This window comes from Bombina bombina, chromosome 12 (assembly GCF_027579735.1).
Source record: "Bombina bombina isolate aBomBom1 chromosome 12, aBomBom1.pri, whole genome shotgun sequence".
In the NCBI taxonomy this organism is placed as follows: domain Eukaryota; kingdom Metazoa; phylum Chordata; class Amphibia; order Anura; family Bombinatoridae; genus Bombina; species Bombina bombina.
This window is the reverse complement of record NC_069510.1, coordinates 63,585,385-63,598,982: the sequence shown is the minus strand read 5'-3', so window position 1 is coordinate 63,598,982 and position 13,598 is coordinate 63,585,385. Positions and strand designations below refer to the sequence as shown.

Here is a 13,598-nt window from a genome sequence, read left to right as displayed (position 1 = left end):
ACTATGGTTGGACTAAGTTTTACAACGTTTGGTTAGAAAACTCCCCAGTTTTTTGTGTTTTTTCATGCTCTAAATATTGTCAACGACTTTGAATGGACCGAACAGTCTAGCTGGTTAACTATTGATGTGTGTGCTTTATACTCATTTATCCAGCATGATTTGGGCATAAAGGCATTGAAACATATTTTGGGCCACTATACTGACTACTCTATTGATTTTAAAAAAATATGTGTTGGAAGTGACATTTTTTCTGCTTACCCATAATTACTTTGACTTTGAGGGGGAGATTTATCTCCAGAGATGTGGGACTGCGATGGGTGCTAAATTTGCCCCCTCCTACGCTAACCTTTTTATGGGTTGGTGGGAGGAGTCCTACATCTTTGGAGATACAAACCCCTTCAGGTCAAATATCCTAGTCTACAGAAGATTCATAGATGATCTGCTACTCATTTGGAATGGGGGTTTAGACAGAGCAAGACTTTTCATTGATTGGATAAACAGTAATGATTTAGGCTTAAGATTTACGTTTGAGTTTGCATAGAGTCTATTAACTATCTAGATTTGACTCTGGTGGGTCAAGTAGGTAAACGAGTTAACACCAGAGTGTATCGTAAACCAATTTCAGGGAATACCCTTTTAAGGGCAAATAGTTGTCATCCCTCTGTTATTAGAAGAGTAACCGTGAAGTGGATAAGGTGGACAGATCTGAGCTCCTTGGAGACAGAGTAACAACTAAGAAATCATTTGAGGGAGTATCTTTCGTTACCAATTATAGTAACCAGTATGATTGTATCTGCCAAATAATACGCAAACACTTTGCCATTTTGGAAGCAGATGACCTGCTGGTTCCAGTGGTTGGTAGGGGCATTAGATGCTCCTACATAAAGGCAAAGACAATTGCCAATTATGTGGCTCCTTCACAGCTCTGCAACAGTAGTACTAGTAATAGAACTTCATTGTGGTTAATGCATAAGGGTATGTTTAGATGTGGAAGGTCACGCTGCAGACCTTGTGAATTTGTGAATCTCACTGATTCCTTTACATACTGTGTGACCCAAGAAACCTTTTCAATTACCAGTTGCGTAAATTGTACATATGACCATGTCATGTATCTTATCACCTGCAGATCATGTTCTCTACAGTATGTTGGCCTTACGACACGAGATGTTAACTCTAGGATAATGGTGCAACTCTCTATGAGTTTTGCGGTAAGAGCTGTTCAGTACTAACTTGCAAGTTATTGTCACCGCTCACCTCCCTAAAGCGCTGCTATTACAGGTTTGCATAAACCCGGCGTTGGCAGGCAAGAAGTGAGCGTTGAGCAAAATTGAGCTCCATACCGCATTCCAATACCAGCACCGCGGTGAGCTGGTTTTACGTGCTCGTGCAAAATTTCCCCATAGACATCAATAGGGAGAGCCGGCTGAAAAATGTCTAACACCTGCAATAAAGGAGCGTAAAGCTCCGTAACGCAGCCCCATTGATTCCTATGGGGAAATAAAAAGTTATGTTTACACATAACACCCTAACATAAACACCGAATCTAAACACCCCTAATCTGCTGCCCCCAACATCGCAGACACCTACATTACACTTATTAAAGTGCCAGTAAACCTAAAAAATAATGTTATATAATTCTGCGCATAGTGCAGAATTATATAACATTATATGAGTGCTAGCTTTATATAACCTAATATATCCGGTGAACTTTTATAAAAAAAAGAGGGTTTTCCAGAACCGCCTTCTGTGCTCTACTGAGCGGCTCTGGTTTTCCCTCAGAGCGCATCTGGCCAGCTGTCTAGTAACAGACCGGCCCGACTGCGCCATTACACTCAATGCAGCTCACTCCTGCTCTGTCTGACAGCGGGAGCGAGCTACACTGAATGTAATGGCGCTGTCGGGCCGGGCTGTTACTAGACAGCTGATTGGAACAGCAAATAGAATGCGAACATTGGCTGATTGGAACAGCCAATAGAATGCGAGCTCAATCCTATTGGCTGATTGGATCAGCCAATAGGATTGAAGCTCAATCAGCCAATAGGATCAGCCATGCAATCAGCCAATAGGATTTTTTCACCTTTAATTCCGATTGGCTGATAGAATTCTATCAGCCAATCGGAATTCAAGGGACGTCAGTTAAAGGAACCTTCATTCTTCCGTCGCCGTAGAAAGAAAAGGATGCTCCGCGCCGGATGTCTTGAAGATGGAGCTGCTCCGCGCCAGATGGATGAAGATAGAAGATGCCGTCTGGATGAAGACTTCTGCCGGCTTGGATGAAGACTTCGGCCCGCTTGGATGAAGACTTCTGCCGGCTTCGATGAGGACTTCTACCTCTTCATTGAGGACTTCTGCCGGCTTCGTTGAGGATGGATGTCGGGTCTTCAAAAACTGTAAGTGGATCTTCGGGGGTTAGTGTTAGGTTTTTTTAAGGGTTTATTGGGTGGGTTTTATTTTAAGATTAGGGCTTTTGGGTACCGAAAAAGAGCTAAATACCCTTTTAAGGGCAATGCCCATCCAAATGCCCTTTTCAGGGCAATGGGGAGCTTAGGTTTTTTAGTTAGGATTTTATTTGGGGGGTTGGTTGTGTGGGTGGAGGGTTTTATTGTTGGGGGATTGTTTGTAATTTTTTTTTACAGGTAAAAGAGCTGATTTCTTTGGGGCATTGCCCTGCAAAAGGCCCTTTTAAGGGCTATTGGTAGTTTAGGCTAGGGTTTTTTTTATTTTTTGGGGGCTTTTTTATTTTGATAGGGCTATTAGATTAGGTGTAATTAGTTTAAAGATCTGATAATTTATTTTTTATTTTGTTTAATTTAGTGTTTTTTTTATTATAATTTAGTTTGAGGCCCATTTCCACGGCGACTGAAGAATGAAGGTTCCTTTAAGTGACGTCATCCAAGATGGCGTCCCTTGAATTCCGATTGGCTGATAGAATTCTATCAGCCAATCGGAATTAAAGGTGAAAAAATCCTATTGGCTGATGCAATCAGCCAATAGGATTGAGCTTCAATCCTATTAGCTGATCCAATCAGCCAATAGGATTGAGCTTGCATTCTATTGGCTGATTGGAACAGCCGGCTTCGTTGAGGATGGATGTCGGGTCTTCAAAAACTGTAAGTGGATCTTCGGGGGTTAGTGTTAGGTTTTTTTAAGGGTTTATTGGGTGGATTTTTTTTTTAGATTAGGGCTTTTGGGCACCGAAAAAGAGCTAAATGCCCTTTTAAGGGCAATGCCCATACAAATGCCCTTTTCAGGGCAATGGGGAGCTTAGGTTTTTTAGTTAGGATTTTATTTGGGGGTTTGGTTGTGTGGGTGGTGGGTTTTACTGTTGGGGGATTGTTTGTATTTTTTTTACAGGTAAAAGAGCTGATTTCTTTGGGGCAATGCCCTGCAAAACGCCCTTTTAAGGGCTATTGGTAGTTTAGTTTAGGCTAGGGTTTTTTTTATTTTGGGGGGCTTTTTTTATTTTGATAGGGCTATTAGATTAGGTGTAATTAGTTTAAATATCTGATAATTTATTTTTTATTTTGTTTAATTTAGTATTTTTTCTTATTGTAATTTAGTTAATTGAATTTAATTAATGTAATTTATTTAATTGTAGTGTAAGGTTAGGTGTTAGTGTAACTCAGGTTAGGTTTTATTTTACAGGTAAATTTGTATTTATTTTAGCTAGGTAGCTAGTAAATAGTTAATAACTATTTACTATCTAGTCTACCTAGTTAAAATAAATACAAACTTGCCTGTGAAATAAAAATAAAACCTAAGCTAGCTACAATGTAACTATTAGTTTTTATTTTATAGGTAAGTATTTAGTTATTTTTTATTAGATTTATTTTAATTATATTAAAGTAGGGGGTGTTAGGGTTAGACTTAGGGTTAGGTTTAGAGGTTTATAACTTTACTATAGTGGTGGTGACGTTGGGGGCGGCAGATTAGGGGTTAATAAGTGTAGGTAGGTAGCAACGACGTTGGGGGCGGCAGATTAGGGGTTAATAACAGTAATGTAGGTTGTGGCGATGTTAGGGACAGGCAGATTAGGGGTTAATAATATTTAACTAGTGTTTGCGATGCGGGAGTGCGGCAGTTTAGGGGTTAACATGTTTATTCTAGTGGCGGCGATGTCCGGAGCGGCAGATTAGGAGTTAATAATTTTATTTTAGTGTTTGCGATGCGGCAGGGCCTCGGTTTAGGGGTTAATAGGTAGTTTATGGGTGTTAGTGTACTTTTTAGCACTTTAGTTATGAGTTTTATGTTACAGCGTTATAGTGTAAAACTACTGACTTTCAGTTTACGGTATGGATCTTGACGGTATAGGCTGTACCGCTCACTTTTTGGCCTCCCAGGCACACTCGTAATACCGGCGCAAAGGAAGTCCCATTGAAAAAGGACTTTTTGAAAGTTGCGGTAGTTACGTTGCGTTACAGCCAAAAAAAGTGTGCGGTACAGCTAAACCTGCAAGACTCGTAATACCAGCGGTAGTGAAAAAGAGCCTTAACGCTGCAAAGGCACCTACAAAGGCTGGGATGGTGTCACTGGAAATACAAATTTTTCCAGTATTTCCAGTGACACCATCCCAACCTTTGTAGGTGATCCGGTGTTACGAGCGGAGGAAGAGTCTACCATCCCCCAAAAGAAGCGGAGTCCGTAAAGAGCGGAAGATTCTACCATTCTCCGGCAAACAGAGCAGAGATACTGTGAATACCCCCACGCATTGTTCCTCCTTATGGTGCGGCACTTACCTCATTAGATTGAGGTTAAAGAATGTAAGTAGGAACCCCGACAGGGATTTATTATCACTCAACACCACTCTTCACTGGGATCATTTGTATGAACTAATTGATGTTTGGACTCTTGCAATTGTGGTTGAGCACTTTTGACACTCAATAAGGTATATTAATACCCATTACATTTAATAAGAGCACTATTGAATAAGCAATTTTATTTAATATATACGTTTTGAGCCTACCCAGAAAGTATGCTTACTTTATCTGACTATTAGGAATAAGGGTGCTTTTGGTCAGAAACTACTCATTAGTATTTACAGTTTTTTTCTACACAGCGCTGTACCATCTCTTTCAATATATTTTCCCCAGAAAAGAAAGCGGGGATACTTGCCTAGATGTACTAATTTCCTATGCAAATATTTACATTGATTTAATTTTGAGACATGGAGGATTTTAATTTTTTTATCTCCCCCCATAATTTTAATGAATATATATATATATATATATATGTGTGTGTGTGTGTGTGTGTGTGTGTAGGATTAAACTTTCTAACTTGCTAGTCCTATCTTGTTCTTTTTGGGTACACAAGTGAATATAAATAAATAAGTGAATAATAAATAATATATGACTTGTTCTTGATGTGATGTACTCTTCATGCTTTTAATGAATCTTCAATAAAAGACTTTATACTTGTACCTTGTAAATTATAAGATATGATGAAAATAATGGTATCTTTAGAAAGTCCATTTAATGGCGAGAAAAACGGTATATAATATGTGTGGGTACAGTAAATGAATAAGAGGAAAATTACAGCTAAACACAAACACTGCAGAAATGTAAAAACAGCCCTGGTTCTTAACGGTAAGAACATTGAAAAATGGTCTGGTCACTAAGGGGTTTAAGAACTTTCCAGTTTACTTATATTATTAAAATTGTTTTGTTCTCTTGATATTCTTTGTTGAAGAATCAATCTACGTAGGCACAATACTCTATGGCAGCAGAGTTTTGCAACATTGCTTTAGCAGTGTCATACATTGTTGCAAACACTGCTGCCAAAGAGTACTAAAGACACATGCACTCTCCTGAGCCCTTATGAACCTACCTAGATTTAATATTCAACAAAGAGAACAAAGCAAATTTTATAAAATAACTAAATTGTAAATGTTTTTTTTTAAATTATTTGCTCTGTCTGAATCATTAAAGTTTGACTATAGTGCCCCTTTAATATTTTGTCACCATGTCCATTATCTTAGTCACATAACTGGGCCAACAGATATTCATGCAAAGTCTTCATCAAACCTACATTATTATCTTCTTCGTGCTTGTTTTCCCAGCTGCACAGAATTGTAAGGAGCTGCGTGACATGGGTGCTTCCTTAAGTGGCTGGTACACAATATACCTACCAACTGGGTTGCCATTGACAGTGCTGTGTGACATGGAGACTGATGGAGGAGGTTGGACAGTAAGTTGGGTTGGAAAAGATTCCTTCTGATCTATAACGTTTGTGTCCTAACATTGGCCTAGATTCTAATATAGGCCAAGTTCACATTTTTGATAATAATTCATTTTCTGCAACTGTTAAATATTAAAAGTAATTTTTTAACAGTTAACATATATCAGCAGTTTACATAGTACAGAACATAGGTGGGTTTATCAATAAGCAACTATTTGTATTAAGTTTATATGCATTGCTAGAACACAAAAGTTGAATATACAGGTATGTGCAGCACCTATTTGCCCTTTTAGAAATAATAGGAATATGTGACCCATCATTAAACAAAACAAAAAAACAAACAAACATAATTTAAGCGTACCTCATCCACGATTATTTACTTGTGGGATATAAGTCAGAGACAAAACACCCTTAAAGGGACAGTATACACTCATTTTCATATAACTGTATGTAATAGACACTACTATAAAGAATAAGATGCACAGATACTGATATAAAAAAATCCAGTATAAAACTGTTTAAAAACTTACTTAGAAGCTCTCAGTTTAGCTTTGTTGAAAAGGTAGGTAGAAAGCCCACTACAAGTGGGAAATAAGACACTCCCCCCCTCCCCATTCTTTTGCATATGAAAAGACCCTTTACATAAACAGGAGCAAGCTGAAGAAGGTAGCTGACGGTATTCTCATAAAACTTTGGGGCTTGGTTAGGAGTCTGAAAATCAGAGCAATGTTATTTAAAAATAAGCAAAACTATACATTTAAAGAAAAAAACTGTATGGGCTATATAAATAGATCATCTACAAAACATTTATGCAAAGAAAAAATGAGTGTATAATGTCCCTTTAACAATTCCAGAGCTTTATTCCTCCCTACCCACCATGCAGCTTCAATTAAACATATGACAAAGCAGAGAAGGTAAGGAAAAAGGTCAGGAAAGTAAAACAAAGTTGGGCAGGAGAAGTGCAACTCAGGAACCTGCTGTCCGCAAAAATTAAAACAGGTGGGGTCTAACGATCGACAAAGAAATGAATTTACCAGTTAAGCATAAACTGTATTTTCTTTTTCAAGATGGTTCATAATCCATCACTTGTGGGATCTTATACCAAAGTAGTGAAGTCCACAAGACAACAAAATAGGAGGCCAAAGGAAAGTTAGGGGCATATTCATCAATCTCCATATGGAGCTTGATGCCCGCTCGGCGAAAACAGAAGTTATGAAGCAGCGGTCTAAAGATCGCTGCTCCATAACCAGTCCGCCTGCTCTGAGGCGGCAGACAGAAATCGCCAGAAATCAACCCGATCGAATACGACACCGTGAATCTGCAGGGGGCGGTATTGCACCAGAAGTTTACAAGAACTGCTGGTGCAATGATAAATGCAGAGAGCATATGCTGTTGGCATTTATCGATGTGTAGCGGACATGATCCGCTATATCGGATCATGTCCACTCGCACCATAATAAATATGCCCCTTAGACACAATAGGCTGCAAAACTTTACTGATAAAATAGAATTTAGCAAAGATATGAACAGAAGACTAAGTAGCCGCCTAACAAATCTGTTCCATGAGGGCCGTATTATAAAAAAGCCCATGAAGGCCTGATCAGGTAGAATGAGCCAATGGGGGCCGATTTATCATTTGTCGGACGGATATGATCCGCGGATATGATTCCGCCCAACATCGATAAATGCAGACAGACAATGCACAAGAATTTCTCATGAAATGCTTGTGTAATACTGCCCCCAGCACATTCATGGCCAATCGGCAGGTAGGAGGGGGTGTCAATCAATCCAATAGTATCCGATTGGGCTGATTGCTGTCCGCCGCCTCAGAGGTGGCGGACGAGTTAAGGACCGCTGCTTCTTAACTTATGTTGCGCGGAAACTGCTGCATTTGCAGCGTAATAAATCGGCCCCATAATCCATTCAGATGGTAGCTTCTCCACCACCAAAAAAGCTTTTGCGATCAAAGCCTTGAGTCATACCACCAAAGTAATGAAGTAATGGGGTTTGCTTTCTGGCCTTTTTTAAGCCAAAAAAATGCAAGAAAGGGTTTAGTTATCTCTACATACTATTTTTAATCTCTAACCACATCCAAATTGTGCAAAACTTTTTTCCTGTACAACTTAGGTTATGAACAAAAAAAAAGAAAAAACATTTACTGAAGAGATAACCTTAGAAAAAAAAATACAACTCAGTACTCGAAAACAATCTTATTATTATGAAAGATAATCAAAGGTGGCTTGCAAGTTGCAAGACATACACCTAGATTACGAGTTTTGCATTTCGGCTTTTAACGCTGGCAAGATGGCAATTTCAGCTTAATGGCAGTAACGCATATTATGAGTCGTGTCGGTATTGCTATACCGCAAGCATTTTAGCCTGTAACGCAATATCAATCCCGCACTCAAAAAAATGACATTTTGTTTTGTGGGATTTCCATAGCGCCGGTATTACAGGTTGTGCGGAGAGGCTAAAAAGCTGGCATTACAGCCTATACCAACACGATCCATACCGCCATCTGAGAGCAGTATTTATGGATTTTGTGTAACAAAAATGTTTCGCAAAACTCATAACTAAACTGTTACAAAGTACACTAACACCCATAAACTACCTATTAATCCCTAAACCACCATCCTCCCACATCGCAAACACTATATTAAACTTATTAACCCCTAATCTGCCTCCCACCCACATTGCGACTATTAAATAAAGTTATTAACACCTAATCTGCCGCCCACCCACATCGCCAACACTATTTAAATATATTAACCCCTATTCCGCAGCTCCCAGACATCGCCGCCACTAAATAAAGTTATTAACCCCTAAACCTCCGGCCTTCCACATCTCCACCACTAAATAAACCTATTAAATCCTGAACCGCCAGGCCACCAACATCGCAAAACACTAAATTAAACTATTAACCCCTAAACCTACCACCCCCTAACTTTAAATTAAAATTAAAATATAACTCTATTTAAATAAATAAAAATTTACATGTGAAATAAATATTAACCTAACATTAAACTATAAATTAACCTAACATAACTAATCTAAGAAAATAAAAAATACTACCTATTAAAATATCTAAATTACAAATACTATTATCTTTGCCTGATGAAACGACCGTAATATTTGGGTTGAGAAACGTGTTGCAATATTAAACTATATTTTAACCTTTTACGGAGGTGTCTGCCTTTTACTTCCACGGAAGTTATTGCACTTTATCACTGCATCAGTTATTTGTTCCTTTCACACTGTTTGTTGCTGGGTTGTGGCTTGGACGCTGTCAGACCGGAGACCTAAAAAACAGGATACACCTTGATACGGGAGAAGTATCCAGTTAGCTGACTACTGCGAGTGTCAGCCTGCCTGTTTGCACTGCATAAGTGCCATCACAAATTGTGAGTTTTATTCTTTTTTTATCTTGATCATATTGCATATGGATTTCACTATGAGGCGCCCCTTATCTTTCTGAATAAGGAATGTGTGGGAAGGCATCCTTCAAGTTTACTGTAGAGATAAATTCCCCCTCCTAAACTAACAAAGGAATAGTTCTGATTGTCTCTATCTTAAAAGAAGAAACCTTTAAAAACGTATTTATAGTTTTGAGGTCCTCTTTCTTTGAAACAATGAACCAATTGTATGAATTTGTTGTCTGTGCTCCCTCGGAGGAACTAAAGCAAGTAAACCATTCCTATCCATATCTGCCATACAGACAAGAAGGCCCACAGCACGAATAGGGTCCGGAGAGATACACAAAATCATTATGAGGTCCCAAGGGCTCCTGGAGCAAAAGCTCATTACCTACTGAAAGTGCCATAGTTGGCCCACTGCAGGAATACGCCGGGGAGACCATTATTATTTTATTATTATTATTATTATCGGTTATTTGTAGAGAGCCAACAGTTTCCGCAGTGCTATAAACAAATGCGGAGTACAACAAAACAATTATAGGGATCAAATGGGTAGAGGGCCCTGCCAAGAGTTGCACTGTTGTAGTCATCTCTTAAGAAGGTGATCTACAAACAGCTGGACTCTTAGGCTTACATGCTAAGGGGGTTCAGGGGATAGCAATGGAGGAGAGGAACTGGTATAAAGAAAGGTTAGCGTAGGTTGTATGCATCTCTGAACAGTAGAGTCTTTAGGGAGCACTTGAAGCTTTTTAAACTAGAAGAGAGTCTTGTGGAGCGAGGCAGAGAGTTCCACAAGATGGGAGTCAGTCTGGAGAAGTCCTGTAAATGGGAGTGTGATGAGGTGACAAGAGAGGAGGAGAGTAGGAGGTTGTGAGCAGAGTGAAGGGGACAGGAGGGAGAGTATCTGGAGGCAAGGTCTGAGATATAGGGGGGAGCAGTGCAGTTGAGGGCTTTGTATGTCAGAATGAGAATTTTATGTTTGATCCTAGAGGCAAGAGGAAGCCAGTGAAGGGATTGGCAGAGAGGTGCAGCAGATGAAGAGCGACGTGTAAGGAAGATGAGTCTGGCAGAGGCATTCATTATGGATTGTAAAGGAGCTAGGCGGCAGGTGGGGAGACCAGAGAGGACAGAGTTGCAGTAATCAAGGCGGGAAAGAATGAGAGGGTGGATTAAAATCTTAGTTGTGTCTTGTGTAAGGAAGTGTCTAATTTTAGAGATGTTTTTAAGATGGAAAGCGGCAGGCTTTAGCCAATGACTGAATGTGAGGAGTGAAAGAAAGACCATCATACTGATGTGGAAGAGGAAGTGGCCTTATTAATCCGCACTAAGGCAGCATTCTCTGCATTGAGATGAATCATCTCAACAGCTGCATCACACTGTTGGCAATCTTATTAACTTTGGTCCTGTCCTGAATCTCCTTAGCAAAGTCACTTGATGCAGAAACCTCTATCATATTATCATATCCTTCATATATGGCTATAGCCACACAGATTAAATTTAAAGCAATCTGGAAGGATTGTCAATGGAAACATTTAATTTTTTTATCCATAGTATCGTTAAACAAAGTAACCTCCGGAATTCCAAAGTATACAGCACTTCCCTTTAGAGTGTGCATACGCTGTATACTAAAATTAAAGGATAACTCCTCCCCTGGAGCAACCACAGGGACAACCTGGGACTCAGGCACTGACTCCTCACCAGAATAATGGTCAGCCGAAGGCATACCCTTTCCCATCAGAGAGGGGGTTGACAATTTCCCTGCCACAAAAGATCCTGGGGACATAGAACCTGAGGTAAAAGAAAACCCAGGTGACACACACCAATATTTAGCCTGAGGAAGCATATCATTAACTTTGCCATTGTATGCTCAATATATTGTTTAAATCTGGGGATACATAGCACCCCCAGACTACACAGCTGAAAACCCCTGACCCAAAGAGGGTGGAAATGAGGGTTTTACCTATGGCCCCTTAAATTACACACATGCTCAGCACATCCAGTGCATAACTAGGAATGGGCAGACACTGGGACATTGCAGTGAAAGCATACATGGATATAATATTTATTGCAACAGTGATTTAATGCTTGTATTTGATGTACCCTAGAACTTAAAAAGACATTAAACACTTCTTGATTTTGAGTAAAATATGTGTTTGTTCCATGCTTCTATTCTATTCTATTGGGTACTTGTAAAGCGCAAACTAATCACCCGTGAGGGTCTCAAGGCGCTATGGGAGGGGGGGAAAGGGGGGGGCTAAGGGAAGATGATTCAGTCGAAGAGCCAGGTCTTGAGGTCCTTCCTGAAGTTTGTAAGGGAAGTGGATTGTCTGAGGTGCAGCAGGAGGGAGTTCCATGACCTTGCTGCCATATAGGAGAAGGATTTTCCTCCAGCTGTTTTTTTCTTGATGCGGGGGATGACTGCGAGTGCTTGGTCGGCAGAGCGGAGTTGTCTGGAGGGGGTGTAGAAATTGACACGGTGGTTGATGTATTCAGGGCCGATGTTGTGGAGGGCCTTGAATGCATGGGTTAGGAGCTTGAAGGTGATTCTCTTGTTGACGGGGAGCCAGTGTAGGTTACTTAGGTGTTCGGTGATGTGTGTTTGGCGAGGGATGTTGAGGATGAGTCTGGCCGAGGTGTTCTGGATGCATTGGAGTCGTTTCTGGAGCTTGATGGTGGACCCGGCGTAGAGTGCATTGCCGTAGTCCAGTCGACTACTGACGAGGGCGTGGGTGACAGATTTTCTAGTTTCGGTGGGGATCCACTTGAAGATTTTTCGCAGTAGGTGGAGTATGTGAAAACAAGTCGAAGAGACGGCGTTGACTTGGCGGTCAATGGAAAGTGATGAGTCGAGGATGACGCCTAGATTTCGTGTGTGGTGTGTTGGAGTTGGAGGGTGTCCGAAGGCTGTGGGCTGTGCTTCCTAAAATGCCAAGTAGAAAATTCTATAACCTGCAAATGCTAAAAATCTTGAAGTTGGTTTAAGCAATTTGCAGCATTTTGAAAACCTAGGTTACAGATTGAGGAGCCCAATAAAACTGTGAGCAAAGCTAGAATGCTGAAAAACAGTAATTACAATCGCAACACTTGTAAAGCTCTTAAAAAACTAGTTTACATAAATGTTTGAAACTGTAAAATATTCACGTCTCTTTTGTTATGGCAAAGTAGTCTTGTTTGATAGAATGAAAGTTGGTTCAAGGGTCGGGCTAAGGGTGTTCTGAGGCGATCTAGACCTCTAGACCTACACCTCGGTGGCGAAATTCATATAGACTCTATTGCCCCGTGAAATATGCTGTCTTACGGTTGTGTGTATTTCAGAACTAAGGAGGTTGTTCCATTTTTATTTTTTATTTCTGTTAAACCATTTTACGCAAGCACTGTTCATAACGTTGGTATATTTGCATATTCTGTTGCTCTTCTTATTCCTATTTTGATGCCTCACAACTTATTGGTTGGTTAAGTATGTTCTATCAAATCAAACAGTATGTGTAATGGTCTTTCCTATTGGATGAATACTAAGAGGGTTAAAACAAAAATATAAAAAGTAGACAACATAACACCAAAAAGCTACCAAGAAAGCAAGAGTCTAATGGACTAAATATTCTTTCCTGTTTTTCATCTTAGGTGTTTCAGAGGCGCTTGGATGGATCTGTGGATTTCTACTGGGACTGGAATTCCTACAAGACAGGGTTTGGGAGCCAGGGGAGTGAATTCTGGCTGGGAAATGATAACATTCATCTCCTTACTTCAACTGGTAATTATTCCCAAGACTCAGTTGCAAATCCAATGTTTCAGAGTCATTTTAAACATTTGTTCTGTATAGTAAATGTTCTTACAGAGACAGATAGCTACATTATGTAACCTTTAAGTCATTTTATTATCAATCCAAATATTTTTATTATTGCAAGACCATAGTATCCTCTTGCAAACTTGATGAAGTATTGCCTCATATTGTCACCAGTGGCTGCCGCAGAGTAACTCAAAATCTACAAGAAAAAGTGGCACCTCTCAAAA

The 13,598-nt window shown here is 39.9% G+C and overlaps 1 protein-coding gene across 1 annotated transcript in view; it reads left to right on the top strand.

The window, feature by feature from the left end:
- The window catches only part of LOC128642975 (ficolin-1-B), a 62,928-nt gene that overhangs the window by 36,984 nt on the left and 12,346 nt on the right, over nucleotides 1-13,598 (top strand). Inside the window, exons 6-7 of the mRNA XM_053695884.1 lie at nucleotides 6,056-6,183; nucleotides 13,209-13,338. Of these exons, the coding sequence (XP_053551859.1) occupies nucleotides 6,056-6,183; nucleotides 13,209-13,338 (258 nt within the window). The remainder of the gene's footprint in view (nucleotides 1-6,055; nucleotides 6,184-13,208; nucleotides 13,339-13,598) is intronic.